Source organism: Thunnus maccoyii, chromosome 6, assembly GCF_910596095.1.
Source record: "Thunnus maccoyii chromosome 6, fThuMac1.1, whole genome shotgun sequence".
In the NCBI taxonomy this organism is placed as follows: domain Eukaryota; kingdom Metazoa; phylum Chordata; class Actinopteri; order Scombriformes; family Scombridae; genus Thunnus; species Thunnus maccoyii.
The window spans coordinates 8,143,129-8,163,924 of record NC_056538.1 but is presented as its reverse complement, the minus strand read 5'-3'; the positions used below and the strand labels follow the sequence as shown (position 1 = coordinate 8,163,924).

The window sequence follows — 20,796 nt, the reverse complement described above, 5'->3', positions numbered from 1 at the left end:
GTGCACACACACACACACACAAGTGACTGTAAGTTTGTGTGATGGAATTTACACATGACTGTGCCAGGTACAACCCATCCTAAGGTGAGGAATGCAGACAAGAGTGAGATGAAGCAAGACGGAGAGAGCGTGAGGGAGAGAAACCCAGCGAGGAAGGCTCAGACATAACTTTCTTTTTAGTAAAGATGGCACACAGTGTTTTCTTTCCTTCCTTTATTAAACAAATCCCATATAAGTCTATAGAGAAATGTTTCACATGAGTTGCAGTAATGAAGACATTATGCTAGAGAGTGTCTCATTAAATGAGTCATAAACAAGGATTGGTTGAGAGCACCTCTCCCATGAGTTTGGCTCACGTAGATAAACACAAGTCAGTCTGGACTCATGCAGAAAATTCTTCAATCAGTGATTCAATATTCAATTTTGATTCGATTAAGTGCCAAAATCATCAATAGGAGAGAACAACAGCCAATATGTGCCCGGTTTGCCAGTTGATTGTTCAATATCAAATATTCTATTTATTTCCTTCCTTTCCCCCAACCTACTTAAAATGCCTTTAAGCAACCTCTGGAGAATGAACATGAACTTGATGCAAGCACTGTGTTGGTGTTTATCTGGGTGGAGAGAGTGATAGATGTGATGAGTATCATTTAAGAAAACATTTGTGTTCTTCCCTCAAAATGCAAAGTCTTGTGTGTGTTGCATTGCATTGCATACTGCTCTATTCAGGATGCTGTCACTGGAGTAAATGGTATATCTGTTTTTTTTTATAATGAAAACCAGATATTTAGATGTTTTGGATAGCTGTGTAAGAACACATTATGTCTACAAAATGTTAATGATTGTATTTGACTGTCATTATTTGTGACTATTACAATAAATTACTGATCACTTATGAAATAAGTCCGGATCGTGTTAATTTCTGCATTCACAGTTGATTATTGGTGTGGCAGAATTATTTGGAGGCCAATGTCTAAGCTCTGCGAGAGTAATTAACAAAAGCCGTGACGATACAAACAAGATTATCTAGAGACTCCACTGTTGTTTTATCAGTTCAACACTAGTGGCCTTTCTCCACAACAAAATGTAATTATTTAGCTTGGATAAACAGCCTCTCTGTCTCTCGCCCGCCCTCCTCCATCCCTGTATTTTTCTGTTAGTCAACCCTGCTTTGCCCCGAACTCTATCCTCACACACACACACATGCACACACACACACGCACTATAGGTCTTGTCAGTCAGTAACTAAAGCTGCACCCAGAGGGATAGACTTTGATCAATGCACACAAATAGGCCCACAAACGCCAACACACCCACACACAAGATATCGAGTAACAAACACTAACATATTCGTAGTCATGAACAATCTCATCCAACAAACAGGCAAACTCCGACGGAAGTTCCACAGGCAGGCATAATGAACCTGTAACAGATTTAACAGCAGTCTGCAGTGGTTTACTGCTGCAATGCTTACAGGTAAACAAGTCAAGGGCTCTGCAGACAGACGAACCATAAACACACAACCAGAGGCAGTGCATTAAAGATAATGATGCATAATAAATGTTGGATAACAAGATTACTCTCTTACATAATAGATGAATTCTGTCAAATCATGCCAAGTTGTGTGTGATTATTCATTTGATTCCCTTTATACACATTTAAAGTGACGTGTACGTGTGACACAATGTGGTTTAAAAGCTTTTTTAATAGAAAATCGTTTTTATAAAAGCTCTATGACAAACAAACACAGTGACACTTTTAAACAACAGAACATAATACTTCTGGCATTATCTAAAAAAAATAGAAAAATCTACAAACATTGCTAGGCATTACATCACAAGTACAACACTCTGTCACAAAAGGAAGAAAGACAGGTATTACAATCATTTGTTAGTAGACGTGATGTATTCACAGACGCATGGAGAGAAAACAGGCTCACAAGGACATTTTGCATTCAAAGGGTTTTCAGATCTGACTGTACGCTCCCACACACATCATTCAACATGAGTGCATGCATGCAGTTGCTCGCTCACTGATAAAGTATTTGGCCTTCGGACTTAATGACAGCAACAGAATATTTATGCTTTTTGTCCAAGTAATATAATGTGACATAAGCTTCTCAGCCTACAGTTGGAGGATAAAACAGCTTTTAACAAACAAGTGCTCTTAGACTGGCAGGTATTATGATGATGTGTGTAACTGGCTGAAATGCAGGACCTACAGTATCCCTAATGAAACTCATGAAAGATGACAGGTTCTACATATAATATTCCATTAATATCAACCAGAGAATGAGTTGTAAAACGTAGGCACCCTCAGAAATTTAAAGGTCATGTGTATGGCTCATCATGGCAGCAGTCACCTTACTCACTCCGACTTCTTACGTGCCAACATCTTCGACGAAATCAGTTACTTGTTGCAGCTCCTACACTTAACAAGATCCATGTCTAAAATAAAGGGCATTTATTAAACATGAATTGACTCTTTTTTTCCTTCGGGACAGCAACCAAGCCAGCCTCAGAATGACAGTTCCTCTCACTTTATAAACCCCGCTGTGTCAATCAGATTTCTTCCCTCATATGAACATTTCTCGACTAAACTAAAGTTACATTTGATCTTGTTTCAGAGATTCCATCAAAAGTATCGCTCTAATCTCTTTGTTCTTATTCAAAAACTTTCAAACAGAACTTTCTTCCCGTTTTCCTTCCATTCTTGAACAATGTGCTTTTTTTCAACACAGCAGCAGCGGGGCTCATTTCATCTAGTCCCCACTCGGCAGAACCATGGAACATAATCCACGGGTGCCATCTGGGCATCCCTCCAGCAGGCTTCCTAGCTGGCTTTATATCAATGTTTCTGTCTCTCTGTCTGTCCCCACCTCCTCAGTCAGAGTCATCACCGTCATCTTCGTCTGAGCTCGGGCCCTCCTCCTCTGAGGAGCTGGGGTCTTTGGTGCTGGCTTCTGAGATCATGCCGTCTGAACTGTCGATCTCTATGGACGTCTCTGATAAGTAGAGGTGGACGGCCCTCGATGGGTGGCTGGGAGTGGGACACACACACATATATACAGAGAGGACAGGAAGACACGCACCAGAGGGGAGGTAAGAGCAACGTAGCACACGCACACAGAGAGGGAAATGCATTCATGCGTGACATATTCATGCATCATTTATGTATGTGCATGTGTGTAGGTCACACACAATATAGACAGGACAAAGACAAGCAGACAACAGAAACACAGCAGCAGGGACAAAGGGTTAGAGTCACACAGGGTTTAACACACACAACAAGTCATCCCAACTTGAGAGTAAAGGTGGATCATCTCGGATTTGATTGGGTAAAATAATTTCCTTCTTTCAGCAAGTTTTTCAACAAGAGATTCGGTTTTGAAGTTTGAATAAATCAACCAAGATGACAGCAATGTTGTCAACTTTTCCTTGAGAGGCTCGGCTTTTGAAGTCTGGTGCATAAGTTATCGCAGCACAGTGTCAGCGTTAACCAGTTAAGGCGCCTATTACAGAGAGATCTGAAAACCCAAGAGAGAAGCAAAGAAGACCCCAAGATTACCCAAGAGAAGACATTTTTCACAAAATTGCTCATTGTTCAAAACAGACAACAGGCCATCAGAGATATTTTTACATGGTAAAAACATTGGTGGATGAAATTTAGAATTGAAATGGAATGTTAGTAAAAATGTATTTAAGTATGAAATGTCTGTTTCCAACAAGTGCTTTGCATCAGATTTGGATTATTTAATAGCACTTTCTAAATTGCTGCAGGAGTCACAAAATGAAGCAAATAACACCACAGAATCTCAGAAAAATACAGCGATATAACATCAGTAGTTAAAAAAAAAACAGAAGTGTATACAACCATCGTCCCCACATCCTGAAGAACCGCGGTTAGGTGGATCAGACATACGACCATTGACAATGGGAGTAGATAAAAGCTTTATATGGGTTATAATGTATCCCATGATGTGGTGATTAATACAATACTTCAGTAGAAGCTATGAAACTGCTCATTCATTGTTCCACAGTTTCAATTGTTTGTTAAAATAACATATCAAATGTGTGGCTTGTACTGCATTGGTATGTTGGAGTTTGAAATGTATTAGTAGGGAAGTAAACAGCAGGAATACACCATTGTTCTACCTCTACAAGATCAAAACGTTTGCTCTAAACAGGAAATGTGTTTGGAAGCCCATTTAAGCTGAACAGGAAAAGATAACTGATAAAACAGTTGTTTCCTTACACAAGTGAAAGGCACACAGTGATATCATTAAAGCTAGACAGCAGTCTGGCTTAGGTTCTGTATCTACTTCTTCTATATAAAGGCACATTCTCGTTTTAATTCTCTTCAATGACAGCTGCCCGTCAACTGGTCCAGGTTTTGGATCCAAAGACTGCGGTTGGAGAGGAAGCAGGAAGAGAAACGTCCAGTAGGAAAAGAGAGCCAGGACCCAAGAAGGAGCACCACATGCCTCGATCCCCAGAGTCAGACGGAGAGCGAGAGAGGAAGTGTGCAATTCTTCTTTTCCTCTCTCTACCCCCCTCTTCCTCTCCCTCTGTCTCTCTCTTGGTCTTACCACGCAGTGGGGTCTTTTCTCTCTTTGCGGGGAGCCTCCTCATTCCCTTCATGCCTCTGTCTCCTCCGCTTGCACCTCCTGCAGGACACGATGATGACGAGGAGGATGACCACGGCAGCGATACCGCCTCCGATGGCCAACACCAGAAGGAGAAGCTCGGAGAAAGAGGCTGCAGAAGGAAAGACAGGAATGGAGGCTGAGTGTGCTTGCTTGACATTTTCAGAGCCATTTAATTGTGTATTCATATCTGTGTTTGCTTTATCGACACATTTCCATTGTTAGACATGCTAGCAGCATGGTCCACCAGTTTGTTCCAGACTGAAATATCACAACAATTATTGGATGGATCGTCATGAAATTTTGTTTAGAGATTTGTGGTCCTTAGAGGATAAAATACAGACTCTGGTGATCCAATGATTGTACGTCTAGCACCACCAGCAGGACATTTTCAGGCTCTTAACGAAATGAGGCACCACTTTAGTCTTCTTGACATGTTGTTTCCTGTTTAAGAAGATAACATGTCTCCTTATAAAAGAAGCCAGAATGAAATATCTAATTAATATTTGTCATAATAGGTCATTTAAACATTAATGTGACAACCAAAAATCACAGTAGAGTCCATACATGTACTGTAGCATCCTCTTTTTTCAACCACTGTTCGAATTCGTTCATTTTTTTTATTCAACATATCTGGAACATTTGCATAATTTTCAATTAAAATGTGTCAAAGCTATGATATAAAATTCATAATAACATCAATTCAGAAATTACTGAAATGCAGGAAACTCATAGCCTATTGTTAGAATAAGGATTTGCTTCATGTAATTTCTCTGACATTTATTTCCTTGCGTGGTTTACTTGTGCTGTCCTCTCTTTTTTGGCATTTCAGCATGAGATGAAATGTGAATGCTTTGATAGAGACAAACAAAACAAGACTATGTTGATGAAATATTGAAAGAAATATTTTGTATGAAAATCAAACTGCTAACCTGTGGTGACGACACGGAGTCGAATCACTCCGACTGCGCCGTGGACATCCGGCGGATTCTTGACCTGGCAGACGTAAGTGCCATTGTAGGTGAACTTAACCTCTCGAATTATGATGGATGCATCACGGCCCATGATGTCACCAGCCCAAATGATGCGCTTCCTGAAAGTGCCCTCTATAGGAAGATATGGTTTCTGCTGGAAGTGGAACACCTACAAGTAGAATTAAAGGAGTGAAGGATATTTTCTTGTTATGATTGATGCTTTTGCTAAAACATAATTGCAACAAATAAAGTCCTTGATTTGCTTTTTAGCAAAGAGATTTTATAAGCTTATTTTTAATAGAGGTGTTTTAGATATTAGATTCATTTTTTATACTGTGTGAAAGAAAGCTTATTATACTGTATTTGAACTTTGTGGATTGTAAGGAAAAGTACTGGATGTGAGAAACTTACAAATTCACATGTTCCCAGAATTTAATAACAGGTCAGTTTAACCTCAACTTCTGCTTTCAGCAAACAAAACAGGAAGCTCAGTCAGATACCATGAAAAGCAGGACGCTGTCAACTAATGAGAAGACGACAACACCCCGGTTGCACATTTCTTGATCTATGTATTATAAAATACTGGGTCAGGGAGAGATGGTGAGTCAGACTTAGTGAACTGACAGACACTCTGTTGCTTGTCAGGGAGACTATAGTCAGACCCAGAGCTCTGTAATATTGCATATTCTACTGGTATTAGAATAAAGCTGATTTTGAGCCTAACAATGTCTTCTCCTATTGCTTCATTAAAAGAACACACGAGGACCAGAACAGACAGAATAGCATCAGTCCTCAACAGTAGATTTGGTTGATTTGCTTTCAATGGTTAGATTGTCACAGATAGGAATTCAGAGGAAACTGAGATGGGAGCTGCCGGGGAAGGAAGGTATTTTATTCTCACAGAGAAAGACAAGACATTAACCCGGACCTGCTGCATTTTTTCTCTATTCTCAATATGCACACACACGCACACATAGACCCACACAAGCTGTCTTGGTGGCTCCGTAGGGAGACTGATGACTCACCGACTCCTCTCTCAGTCAGCTGAGGGGGCGGATGCTCCCTGACACAGTGAGGGAGGTTTGATCTCACTCTCTTACAAACACACATAGATACACACACACACTCACCGACTCCTCTCGGCCCGGTTTGAGGGGTCTGAAACTCCAGGAGATGATGACGGCGTCGGTGTTGATGGGAGCGGAACTCTCGAATGTGCACCTCAGACGGACATCCGTCCCGTTCACTGCCTCCACATCCCCAGATGTGTATATACGCATCCCGCTGACCTGCAGCACGCCTGCAACATACGAACACATGGCAGAGCAGCAGAGTTGATTTCAAAAGCAGGGGCACACAGAGCAAAATCAATACATACATAAATAAATGCTTTGTGAAAGAAACACAAATACAATAGCTACAGACAGTGTATGAATTCACTCTCATCAGTAAATTCCTGCCTACCGAGTGCATGCTGTGTACCCAGTGACCCTACGTCTGCCTATGCAGAGCTGCTGCAAGAAAAATCACTCGCTCCAAGTTGTCACTATATCTGTATTAGATACGTATATTATGTACTGCACTGAAACCGCACAGATTGGTCCAAATGCTGAACATTAGATCTGCGATAAGTGAGTGAACTCCCTTCAACCATCTCCTTTATTATGTCCTGAAACTGATTTCAGATCGGCAGGCCAAATCTTTGACATTTTTATGAATAATAGCCACTTTAGCTACACGCCCACAGTTGGAACTGGGCTGAAATTGAGAGTCTGCTGTATATTGTATGAATATAGACTATATCAATCTTTACAGTATGTGGTAGACCTATTAGATGGAAAATGAATGGATTGGAAGAGTGGAGAGGGATATGGGCAATGATTTGGCTCTTCCATATAATGATGGATGGAGCTCCACAGAATGGAGTTAGCGCTCACACACACACACACACACACAAACACACACACACACATTGCATGCAATGTCCCAGGAAGAGACACACTTAATGCCGAGTTCCTGCCTGGCAGCCAGTCAGCATCACTTCAGGAACCAGCCGATCATGTCTCCCTCTCCCCAGATATTACAGAGTCTTGTTTATAGAGGCAGATCCAACCTTATTCTAAAACAACCCTTATTCTATGTATGAGCTGTCTATTCCAACTCACCTGGGCTATTTATAGAGAAAGCTCTATACACCCTAATAATATCCGGAGCCATGTCTTGCCTTATTAAAGTCAAGCACACAGCAGACCGTCTTCGGCAGAGCGAACAGCCACAGTGAGCTCAAGGTAGCCAAATCTTTTCCTAACGTCATTAGCTCACTTCATATGAGGACCTTACAGAACAACCCAAAGACTTCATGAGAGCTTTCTGTGACTCAACGGATCACAAGAGTGCATGTGTCATCCTAGGCCTCGGTTTTAAATATGACATAATGGTTGTGTTGATGCACTACGGTAATAGTCTGACGTGTATAACCTCTGGCTGACTACCAAAAGGCCAAACAACCACTAATGCGGTTGCAGCTTGCAGCAGTTTTACAGCTCCTTATGAATATGAATTACAGTATATCATAAAGATTTAATTCAGCCCTAAAAAGGTGGATTAAGCTCTATTCTGCCAATTAAAAAGTGGGTTAAATGACTTAAGGTGGGTTTGCCCAAAGCTGAATGGCAGCATAAGGCTCCAGGCATTGAAATCAAGATGTTCAGTAAGGGCAAATTGAGCCATATCATTACTCCTGTCCTGCATTATAATCACAGTAAGCGTCAAGGCATGAGCTAGCTGGGAAAATGTCAGCAGGGGCTTGGCTCCTTGGGCAGCGTGTTCTGTTCCTTATTAGGCTGGAGAGAGTTTCCTGTGGGCTGGGATGAGAGAGCGGGGCGACCAGGCGGCCCCCGCACAGCATTAAACAGACAGGCTTCTCTGTCATCGCCAGCTCTAACAGCGCTCTAACAGCCTAATGTGTTTTAAATGAGCCCGATGAAACCTAGGAGGAGAGTGTACAAGTGAGCAATACAGGCAGAGTACACACTGAAAAAAATATCCATCGTTGCAGATGCCAGACTTAAAATGGTATTTTTCTCGAATAAAAAAAAATTATGCCAAAAGCAGTGAGATTGAAGGTGATTATATACTAATTAAAACATACTTATGAATATTATATTACATTTCTCCAAAGTCTGTTCTGCTAGATGCCACTAAATTCCACACACTGCACCTTTAAAGAAAAGCAAGACTTTTACTTTTACTTTTAATCTGAGTTTAATGATTAGCTTTGATGGACAGATTTCACAGGCAACCTCTGCCACCTTTCTGTCTCTCTCTCATCTAACTGTTGGTGTGTGTAGAAACGCTGAAGTTAATGGATTAAACTACTTGTGTCCCAAGATATTCAGCATCAATGCTGGCTGTATCAGTACAGCTAGTAATGACTTCCTCCTTGGCAAGTGTGTGCGTTCCCAATCTAAGCAGAAAAGTCTGAGCCGTGAGGTGAAGGTCTCATATTCCATTTGAAGGTTGACAAAGAGAAAAAGACAGATGCATTAATTCAAACTGGGAAAGCATGTTTTTCTGTTTTTATACATAGAGAAGGAAGAGTAAATCTCTAAACACTATTTCCACATCCTTAAGTCAGAGAATATAGTGCTTAGTGACACTGGCTGAGCTGTAGCGCAACGCCTATCCTCCTCTTCCAAATTGTTCAAAAGCTCATGCTGAAATGATTCATCATGCTTCATATATCAGGAGAGAAAGCGGGTCCTGCAGGCCATGACACCTCATTTCACATCTCTCCCTTAACCAATCTATTTACAATACATGAATTTAAATAAGCGTTACGAATCTCCTTTGAACAACAAAAAGTGAAACGCTTTCAACTACGCCATCCTTTGACACAAGCTGAGCTGATTAAGAATTATGGTTAATTAGGCCGTTTTGTGGGCAGAATGGATATTAGCAGAATGACAACACTGTTAGGGCTATGTACAGTGTCTCAGTTACGCACTGTAGTAATTTCTCCCTGTAGCTAAAAGTACATGATCACTATTTAATCGTTCATTAGCGGGCGCTAATTGCTGAGGATGATGCGTGTCGTTACATGAGTGAAGACATTAAAAGAGCAGAATTTTACTCATTTAGAGAAAGAGAGGCAAGAGATAAATAAGGGGAAAATGAGCTTAAGTGATGAACAAGAGCAGTATGATTGCATAGATGAAGGGGTGAGTGCTGTATGGATGGAGAAACCAAATAACAATGTGATGGAGAATGTACATAACTGCAGTCTGTAAGGAGGAGATAAGATAATAGTGTTTATGTCTTTGCTTGTTTGTCCATCCAATCTTCTACACCAGCGTGTCTCTTTGTCCAGTTCAAGTCATTCACTTGTTTATGTCTGTACATCCTGCCTGCATGGCCAGTGCTGACCACACCCAGCATCCAGAGACAGAGAGAGAGCTTTCACAGCTTATTAAGATGGAGTTATGTACCCTACAGAAGGAAGGCAGGGCCAAAGTAACAAATATATGAGTTTATCCTAATTATGTTTCAAATATTACAGACATTGTCTGCAGACACTTGCAGACAATCTGTCTGTAGGAGTAAGTTACTTTAAGGCTTTAAATACTTACAATCTACTTTGTCAAGTCGATTTCTATGCCGAGTTATTTCAAGTTCAGAACAAGAAGAAAAAAACCTGATCATATGAAGAAATACTAAAACTAGGATTTCAGTCCTCATTTTTGCACATTTTGCTCATTTAAGTTATCAAATGCTGTGAAACACGTGAAGGAGATCTATCACACTCCTCAGTGATAATTATTGTTTTTTTTATAGTGTGCTGACACTTTTCTGCTTGATAGCCCTATTGCTTGAACTTGAAACTATCATATCAACAATTAAAGACTTTGGCTCTGGAGAAAGCGTGTGTGCATATTTTTGTCTATGTAAACTCCAGATGTTTCTCTCTCTCTCTTTCTGTGTGTGTGTGTGTGTGTGTGTGTGTGTGTGTGTGTGTGTGTGTGTTTGTGTGTGGGTGTCAGGCTCAGCATCTCCCAGGGGACTCATTGTTGGCACAATTCCAAATCATTTTCACAGATCATACACACACACATATTCTCCATTAGATGTGCTGGTGTTGGCATTAGTCCATATTATCTGTCAATATGTTCGGTATATAATAATAAAATGAACTTGCTGAACCTTTAATGCACTTTATTCTACCCGTCAACACTTGCTAGTACAAACTGCACTGGTCCACTGGCCTGTCTGAAGCCAAAGAGAGCAAAATACTTTCATCGACTGAAAAATAATCAAACCATGTCCACTCAAGTGTGATTAGGTTTGCTTGGCTTGGCAGGCATCCCTAGATTGTATAAAAGCCTCCCAAAGAGACAGAAAAAATATCAAGTAGTGTTTGACCTGCCCATATTATATTTCATCCAATGTCAAAGAGTGTAGGCATGTTTCAAAGTACATAACCACTACCGCAGATGCTTTATAGTGTCTTTAGTATCACATTACCAGATATATCTCTATGCATGTCCTGTGTCAGTGCAAAGGAAAGGTCTGGCACAAGCTGTTTTCATTCTGCTATAGCTGAAAAAATATTGTGTGTTACTTGTACTAATCTGCAATGTCAAGTCTGCCATGTTATACCCTATGTTTATTGAATAAAGTGCTCTTGTGGAACACATATTACTGCCAAGACTGAACAACAATCCTCTGAAATATGTTCCTCCTTGGACCACCATACTGAAATCTCTTAAAAGGAATAGTGTGACATTTTGGGAAATACACTTACAGACATGAGATTAAAAGAAAGGGAAAGTGAAAGAAAGCAAATAAGCGTAAATAAGCGTTCCCCACATGTTGAACTATTCCTTTAAGGGTTTTTTTTTCTTCAGACATCCAGCAAACGAACAGACAAACAAGGGGAATATTTCCAAAACCTTTGTATTTTTAGGTCATTCTGGGTGTGTTTCACACTGCAGTGAGGCATGCTTGGTATATGGAACTCTTGCCATAACTGTTCGGTAAACATGTCTTCTGGTATTCTAAATATTCTCTTTGAATAACTCAAAAACAATCCACGGAATGAACCAAACATGCCCGCCTTATCGTACAATCCAAATCTTTGTCAAAGTTTTTATGTCGCCTTGTGGCTTGAGGGCTTGCTGAGGCAGTTGCTCATAAATATGTGGAATTGAAAACAGAAAAGAGAAAGCAGAGGGAACTGAGCTGTTTTTAGTGAAAAGTAAGAAAATATCCATGATCTGATCATGAGATCCCAGGATACTATAGGGATAATGTTCAGTTACCAATCACTGTTTAAGAGGTGTTTTCTTTACACTATAGACCTGGTCTTTCCATTTGTCAAGAGGATGTGAAGTCTTCTTGGACTTTAAGTAGAGAGAGGAAACACTGCAGGACAAATAAAGTAGTTGGCACAACTCTCTGAATCAGGAAATTGGTTTCATTACATTATTTCCTAGACGGTATGTTTATGCTTTTCCTCTCTTCATTATAGCTCAGAAACAAAGGGACCACCAGAGGAAACCTGAGTCTCTGTTTCACCGGTTTTGGAGGAAACACTTAGGACAGGACCAAAGACACAAAGAACTCAGTGGATTACAAAGAGTCTCTTCTCTCCTCTGTGAGAGGCTTCACAGGCCCAGCTTAGTTTTCTCTTTTTCTTTCTTTTTTTGTAACAAGGCCTATCTTTCATGGATGGCTGGATTGAGGGCTGGGAATAGTGGGTTCAGGTAACAGTGTGTTTGCAGAATGGGAGGACAGAGAGTTGAAGGAGAGCGTTGAGTGGTGTAATGGGAGGGAACCCCTGAGGTGGACACAACAGCATGTAACATACTGTACTGTACACATTTTCCTTACAGGTTTCCGCTCATTCCACTCAGACATGAACATGAAGTTGTGCCAAAACAAGCAAATATGGTGAAAGGTATGTGTTCACATACTTTTGTGCACTTTATTCTGGTCCTGTTCTTTAGGATTTGGTGCCCTTAGTTCCAGTTAAAGGAAACATTAATGCAGCAGCATACAATGATATTGTAAACAATAGTGTGCTCTCAACGTTGTGTAACAGTTTGGAGAAGGCCTTTCCTGTTTCAGCATGACAATAGCCCCATGGACAAAGCCAAGTTCTTACAAAGATGATTTTCCCAGTTTGGTGTATAAGAGTCCTGAGAGCCCTGACCTCATCTCCACTATTGGGACACCAGTGGCTGACCTCACTAATGCTCTTGTGGCAGAGTGACAGCAGATACCTGCAGCCAGGTTCTAAAATCCTGTGGAAAGCCTTAAACCAGCTGTTAAAGCAGTAGATTTATGCCCATGGTTTTGGAATAACAGGTTCAACTATCACATCTAGGTGTTATATTTGGGTATCCGCATACTTTTGGCCATGTAGCGTGTGACAAGAAATGAACAAGTGCACATACCATAACACCTGCTTTGCTTCTTTCAACACAACATTCAGTTCTTATCTGTAAAATCACTGGGGTTTTTTTGGTGCTAAACTCTTCTTCCGCACTTCACAAACCTCTCATAGATCACTTGTCATTGAAACAGAGTGGGCTGGACTGTTTCCGTGGACATTGTGTTGATAGAGTCTGACTTTCTGCAGGTGGCCCTGTTTTCTCTCAGCCCTCTGCCATGATGACTATCCTTGCATGTGTCTATTGCTCCAAAAAAAAAACTGAAGCATTAAATGCACCAAGACCAGAAAGACGTACCAGACTCCAGTTGTTTAGAACAGCAAATGTAAAAGCTTTTGTAAATTTGATTTGGGGGGGGGGTCGTTTTTTACATTAAGAGTAGCACTACAGGTATTTATTTATATGCAAATGACACAAATTGTTATTTTTATACTGCATTCACTATTTTTATTCCTCCCTTTCCCCTGTACATGTATAAACTTTCCCAAACTACAAAAGTGTGCATGAATACACTCTAAAGGTCAGACCAAACACAGCCCAAACATCAATCTCTTTTTCTAACTCTTTCTTCCTCTCCCTCTTTTTTCCCCTCCTGCTTCCTTCAGGCAAATTGTAATTCATCAGCTGCAGTGTCCAGAGGAAACGTGTAGTGGGTGAGTGAGGATAAGAGTTTAATCCATCAAACCTCTTCCACTCCCACCTCACAGCTGACTCAACAACTTCTCCCCGGGATTATAAACTCCTGAGGGGGGGTCTGTTGCCTATGTTTCGATCCAACTCATCCACAGCCCACAGGCTTCTGTTGGATAGACGGTCCAACCCTCAAAAGACAGCTTTAGTTTCACATATTTACTACGAAGCTAGGCTCGCCGTATGTTTGGTGTCCTCCAATGCAATGAGTCAGAGTGAATCCAGTCCCACTGTGACTTCCACCTGTGCTCAGGAGCTCCTTTACTTCCTGCCTTAAAGGGACATGCCATGGACTTTACTCATGATTTTACTTGTCATGAAGAGTACCACTCAGCCTGTAAAAACAGTTATATAACGTTGTCTGTGGCTCTGAAAGAAGATTTTTAAAGCCTGACTATGTCACGTTTGAACGCTCAATTTTATACACTTTGGGGTTTTGCTGCTACAGCTGTATTTGGTCTGGTCTGACCATTGACTGTATATACTGTAAATATGGACAACATGTCTCCACTTCCTTCTGCTATGCAAAAGTGAGGCCAAAAATCTCCTTTCCAGGAGCTGCCATCTTGCTTGTGTGACATCATTTGGAGCCAGAGTCTGCACATTAGAGATGGATGGCAGGATGACGGCCCACAGGACGCGCCCCTTCAGCTGCCCCCCCCGTCTGACGGAGGTTTGAGAGCAGCTGTCACAGCTTTCAATCATGACGTCACACCCTTTTTATATCATCAAATAACTAATTAAAGGCAGCTTATCAGAAAAATGAGTACTTGGACAAATGTCAGAAACCATCTTTGGGAAAAATTTATTGTACTTGTCCCATCTGCCAACACGGAGGAGGCCGGATTTATGATCTATACTGCAGCCAGCCACCAGGGGACGATTGGGATGTTTTGGCTTCCCTTTTGGGGAGCTGTCATGGCGTCCATCTTTATATACAGTCAATGGGTATGACCAGCAGCTTATAGTGGCTATTGTTAGCAAACTTTAGATAGATATTGCTATATAACTGGTATTACTAAGTCAGTCAGACTCTGTGACCCCACGCTTGTGCTACTGGTTTTAGCATTTAGCATCATCCCATAACTGTCAGTTGTGGCAGCAGTGGCCACTGCTCAGTAAAAGTTAAATAGCTTTAAAGTACTATAAGAAAATAACTGAGACTGAGACTGAGACTTTAAATATATAACAGAATGCCTGTGCTACAGACTTGGGGATGAAGTTTGAAAGACATGGGTATTTACAAGGCAGGGAGGGTCTAATGAAAGATGCTTATTGGTTGCATCGGTCTAAAAGTCAGGATATCTGTGATTCTGTTGCATCAATCTGGAACATTTTTTTTTTTAAATCTGTCTCTTGTGAGTCACTAGACTCTGTGAAAGTGCAGGCATCAGCTGTAGCATCCCTCCTACTCTGCTGCTCTGTATTCCTTCCCCATGCTGTCACTGTATATAAGCAAAAATATAAACTGGCTGGACATTGGACTGCTACACTATTTTTGCACATACGTCAGAGCTAGATTGGAGCTCTCACCGAAAGCACCAAAGCAACAAAGCACTCTTGTCAGTCACATGGGCTTCAATGGAAATTAATGAGTTGTATATATAGGGGACATTATTGTGTTCAAGTGTGACCAAACCCTTGCATACTGTCCTTCACCTCCCTTCTGTCCTCAACTTACACTCTCATTAAATAGCTGTGTCCAGTGTTAGGTAATTACAGTTTAGCGAGCAAAACCGGATAAGCGGCTGCCTGTTACACTTTTAATCGCATCTACTTTTGTAAGTCAGTCTTTTAATAACAATGGTTGGAGAACATACAAAAATCAGATACTATACAAAGAAAAGGAAATTAAGACAACGTCACAGAGTAACACTCTCACCCTGGGAAATTCTCTTATCATGACTGCCCTGCATTTAATCACAAATTATTTTGCAAATGGCGACTGATAACGAACTTCCCCTGGTCTCTCTGCAGATAAAATGACTAAGATTGAACTGCAGAAGTCCTGTGCAATTCTGTGATTTATCACATATTCCGTAAACCTAGTGGAGGTGTTGCTTTAACTGGAAGATGGACTTGTTTACTGTAACTTTAAACAGTTGTAAGAATGAGTGACCAGCCAACAGAAATACTGCACAAATATGCAGTATTTGCATTTGCACAGATGGAGATGAACATTGACCGTGTATGTGTGTGTGTGTGTGTGTGTGTGTGTGTGTGTGCGCAGACACTCGAACCTCGGATCAACCTGCAAACACAAACATTTTCTATTCGGTGATGAATGCATTTCAAATCCCTGTTTACACTTGGAGCTGAGCACAGTCTCATGTTTTAAACATAACACAGGGAGTGCCTTGCCTTCACAATCAAACACTTCACAGATGTATCCTATAAGCCCTCTGTGTAAGGGATTGGTGTGTTCTTGCATATGAAGGCGTCATTGTCAACATTACACACCCCCAGGCAATCCCATCAACCCCACACAAAGGCCAGACGTCCTCCTAGGTGTGTCAACACAGTACAGCATGTCAAAAACCACAGCCATGCTTTGTTATACTGACCTATTATTGTGGAGAGATTAGAGACACCGTGGCGGAGCGATAACTGTTCTATCCCGATAAACAGGATACAAGACGCTGCTTGTCTGTTGTGAACCTGACAGAGTTAAGCAGAAGCCTAAACAACCAGTGTAATTACTGGTATGCTGCAATCAACAGCAGCCATTTGTTCACATATGTGTTTGCATGTGTGTGTTAAACCTGTAAGTCAGGACAGGTTGGTACACGTCAGTCTGCGAGAATGTCAAGCGTCTGGTTGAAGAAGAAAATGTTAGAGGAAGGAACTAAATTAAAGGAATTAAATTAAAGCGCAAAAGCAAAAGAAAAAAAGCAGATTTATCATCAGCAGAGGGGATTAAAAAAAGCTTAGAAAGACTTTTAGCCTCCTGTCTGTGTTTGGTCAAGACAGGGGAGATATGAGAGTAATCGGATGTAAGTTGTTAAAACTAATCTTGTGTTTGATTTAAGTGTGTTTCCCTTTGTAATTAGCCAGTCGCAGTGTGTGGCTGAGGTGTTATTTTGCCACTTTTTAATCCAAGTTATCAGACAGAGGGGAAAAAAATGCTTAAATGTAAACTGCTACTAAATTGCATAATCTTTCACAACAAATGTATAGAAAAATTAAAGTGAAGCACACGGAGATTCTGTCTGTTAACTTCATAGCGGAGATTTTTTCAGGCAAGTCTGGCTCTTACTTTCTTCGGACTACTTCTTACAGTTCAAACACCACTTTCTCCTTTTAAATACATTAACAACCCAAAACAAGAGAACAAACAATGTGAGGTTGTGGAGGAGATGGACCAAACCACATACAGTAACTATCACTAGACATCAGCAACAATTGTTGATAGCTAATTCATTAATTAATTAATTTACTTTTTCGATTAGTATGTTTCTCTCCGGGCAAAGCAGACAAATGCCCCGTGGCCCCAGACAACCAGGGGGCCCAAAAGCCTGATGTTCACTGCGTGTCAAAATGATAGAAATTTCAAATCTGCACAAATTAAGTACAATATCAGGTAGTAGTTTGTGCCTATGTAAAAGTGCGGTGGTACATACTCCTGAATAAAGGTTTGTTAAATCAGATTGCCACAATCAGAAAACCTGGGGCCGACTGTATTATTCCAGCACAAGAATACTGTTTGGTTTTTGGGTCTTTGTGTGCACTGTACTTAATGGGAACTTGGAGGTGAGAGACCACATAGACAAGGCACAAAGGTGGTATGAAGGTCCATGCCTGTGGGCCCCATAACAGGCTCATTTTAAAAAGTACACTAACATTTGATAGGAAAGCTGAAGAAATGAATCAACTGCTCCAGTAGGCAGATGCAGAAATCCTGCTGCAGAACATGTTTTTGGTGTGACTAGAAGTTTTTATTCTAACTGTTGTGGTGCGTATTCTTCCCTATGTGCTGTGCTCCTGACTCAATGAGTCATAAAACAAGAGAGCTTTTCACTGATCCCTCTTTAACGCTGCATCTATCACAACACATAAATATAAAAAATATAATCTGGTTACGGTCTGTTCCAGAGAGCAATTCCAAAGTGTTGGGAAAAGAAACAGAATTGCTCCCAAAAGTATCCAAACACAAATTATGATTTATAGTATTCATTAAAATTCCTGCCAACACACATTTTACAAAATACACAAGGGAGTAGTGCATTTATCTTTGAGAGTGATGAGGGATTTTTATCACTGCAACATTTGCTGTGATTATGTTTGGAGCAACGGGCAGAGAGGTAGTTTATTCTGTTTGGTCTGCATCATATCTCTGTAAAAAAAAAAAAAGGCTCTTTGACGCAAATCTGCGAATGAATGCTAACTGTCTTTGATCAGTGTAACGCATGTCAAAAACAGTGGAGGCCTGATGGGTAAATATGTTAGCTGTGCTTACAAAGACATGTGACAGTGTACCTGAAGGAAAGAGGGACGGGTAAAAATGATTATTTTGCAGACATGATTGCAATCATGAAAATGAGATGAATCTGTTGACTTGTTTCATCATGCCCTGTCGTTTTGCCAACACAATAAAGCCAAAGGCAATGGAAGTGATTACAGCAACACAGATAAGTGAGATGCTGCTGAGCACCAATCAGTCCCAACATGCCTTCCTCCATCCTCATGTTGTTATTTGATTATATATCCCTCTGTATATATATATCTATATATATATTTAGTCATGATCTGTCTGTGTCAGCCTGTGACTATGTTACTATGACTGACCTGCAGGCACATGCTCCTTGTAAACATAAGCTGCTTGTTTACTATAGTGAATCCCTACATGGTGCTTTGGCAGTAGATGGACACGTTCAATCAATATAATCCACTTAACTGGGATGGACATAGATTACTTCAAGGTTAAACAACCTGAATGAATTACCACTGATACGTCAGTTCATGATATTAAAACACTTTCCATTAGCAGTACTATTACAGCATTGGAATGTGAGCTGCTATAATAACAATCGAATTTAGTCTATTAATGTTTATTTCCGTAGTTGTGCGTATCTGACAAATTGTTGTGATCCAACTGACATATCCTGGACTCCCGTCTACGGGAAGCAGGTGGGCTTATCTGCGTCCAGCGGGCCACATCGCAGTCTCAGTGACGTATAAGCACGGATGCGCATTAATAGGCAGGAAAGGAGTGAGGTTACATTAAACCAAAACACAATGCGGCCAGGATCTAAAGCCGGCAAATACTGTAAAGTCATTATGTTCTCCGAAGTTGCTGCTTTACGGCTTTCACAGGAATTCTTCAACGACCCACCCGGTGCCACTGTGCCAACTCTCTACTTTCCAATGACGCACGACAAGCGCTCAGAGATGGAGGTTAGGGGTCCCTGCGGAGCTTTCACTAGTGGACAGACAATCGGGGTTTTCTTATTTACTTTGAAACGGTAGTGTCTTTAAAGGGCCATCCTGTTATGCCTTACGATCACTCCTGGGATGTGAAAAATCACTGCCAGTGTAAACTTTTAGAAAAAACACACGCAAAAATACTTGGTCAGATACACTACAGATATAGTTTATAATGTATCTTTCACTATAAAGGTAATTTTATATTTTAATTGTTGGAGAACGTATGTGTGTATAGGCTACTGTATCCTGGGATAGACACATAGCAATCAAAATTATATGCCATTGGTTGAATTTTAAAAAATATAAAAATTCAAATATACACTTTAACCACTAGATTGTATGAAGCTCAATACAAATTAAGTGTTGAACAGAAACCAACATCAAATCTAAATCATCTTTTCACTCGGATTATGCGCTCACATATAACCGGGGTCTCACCTGAAGCTGCAAGTCCAGTCAGGACGGTGAAGAAACAAAGCCCTTTTACGCACATTGGATGGACGGCAGGCTGTCCGATGGCCAAGAAACCAGGAGTCGACTCACAGTGTCAGAAAAACTGCCTCACAAGTGTCTGGATCCCCTTTTGAGAGGGAAGAAAACATGAAGTTACGGTGAGTCTTGTCGTCCACCTCGTCTATCCAAAGACGCGTCCCAACCCGCAGCTGCCCTCATACATTTCATTTCAGCACCCTCCCACCACATTTTCGGGCGGAGTAACAAGTCAACAGCTCTCCTTGCTGCCTTCTTATCTCTCACACGTTTAACTGAAAGCTGACAAATTCTTGATGTTCACCTAACCTGTTCTGCTGCTGCGTAAAACACATTTACATGAGTTATGCCATAACACCGCTGTTGCGCAAACAATTGCCCAGGACGGTTCATCTGTATTACGTAGATACTATGAATAAAATGATCTAACCTCATATGAGCAGATGTATCATGATACAATAAAGCAGCATGAAATATACAACCATACTGCGCGCTTCGACACGGCGAGTGAGACAATTAAGTCAAATTAGTTCATCAGTTCTATAAAAGGAGAATACAAGTGAAAGATTCACATATGTAATAATAACTTAGTCAATTTGTAAATATCAACAGCTTCCTTTACGTCAAAAACCACTAAGCTGATGCTGATTGAACTATTCTGTCTTTACAGTAAAAAGAAACAGTGGGGTGTTCATTTGAATGGTTCTTCCCTTTAATAGCAGAGCAGCAGAGAGCTGTAGTTTTCAGTGTATCTACCGTGTGAGCGTTGCTGGTTACTGGTTTGAACCACTTGGGGGCAGAGCCGCACTTTGATGTATCTTTACCTGCATTTGAAACTTCCAAGTCCAGTCTGAAGCCTGTGAGAAAGAGCAAAAAGGCTGATGGTGTTCAACTTTTTATGGTTGACATGCCTACATATTATAGTTGAGTTGGAGGTTAAATCCTACTCAATCGATCGATCAATCAATCAATCATCAGGTTTATTTAAAGTGCATAATTACCATGCAGCATGGTCCCAATAGAATTACACACTTTACAATTAAAGACATATCATAAAGCAAGCAAATAAAATAAAAATGAAAATAAAACAAAACATCATTGTTAAAGGGATGTTAAAAAGTGA

The 20,796-nt window shown here is 40.7% G+C and overlaps 1 protein-coding gene across 1 annotated transcript; it reads right to left on the bottom strand.

Annotated features, from left to right (window-relative positions):
- Positions 1 to 1,687: 1,687 nt before the first annotated feature.
- On the bottom strand, positions 1,688 to 19,965 carry LOC121898828 (myelin protein zero-like protein 2). The gene is made up of 5 exons (XM_042414279.1): positions 19,623 to 19,965; positions 6,750 to 6,919; positions 5,578 to 5,788; positions 4,589 to 4,757; positions 1,688 to 3,039 (listed from the first exon to the last, which is right to left on the bottom strand). The coding sequence occupies exons 1-5, from the start codon at positions 19,675 to 19,677 to the stop codon at positions 2,883 to 2,885; spliced, it is 762 nt and encodes a 253-aa protein (XP_042270213.1). The 5' UTR covers positions 19,678 to 19,965; the 3' UTR covers positions 1,688 to 2,882.
- Positions 19,966 to 20,796: the final 831 nt, after the last annotated feature.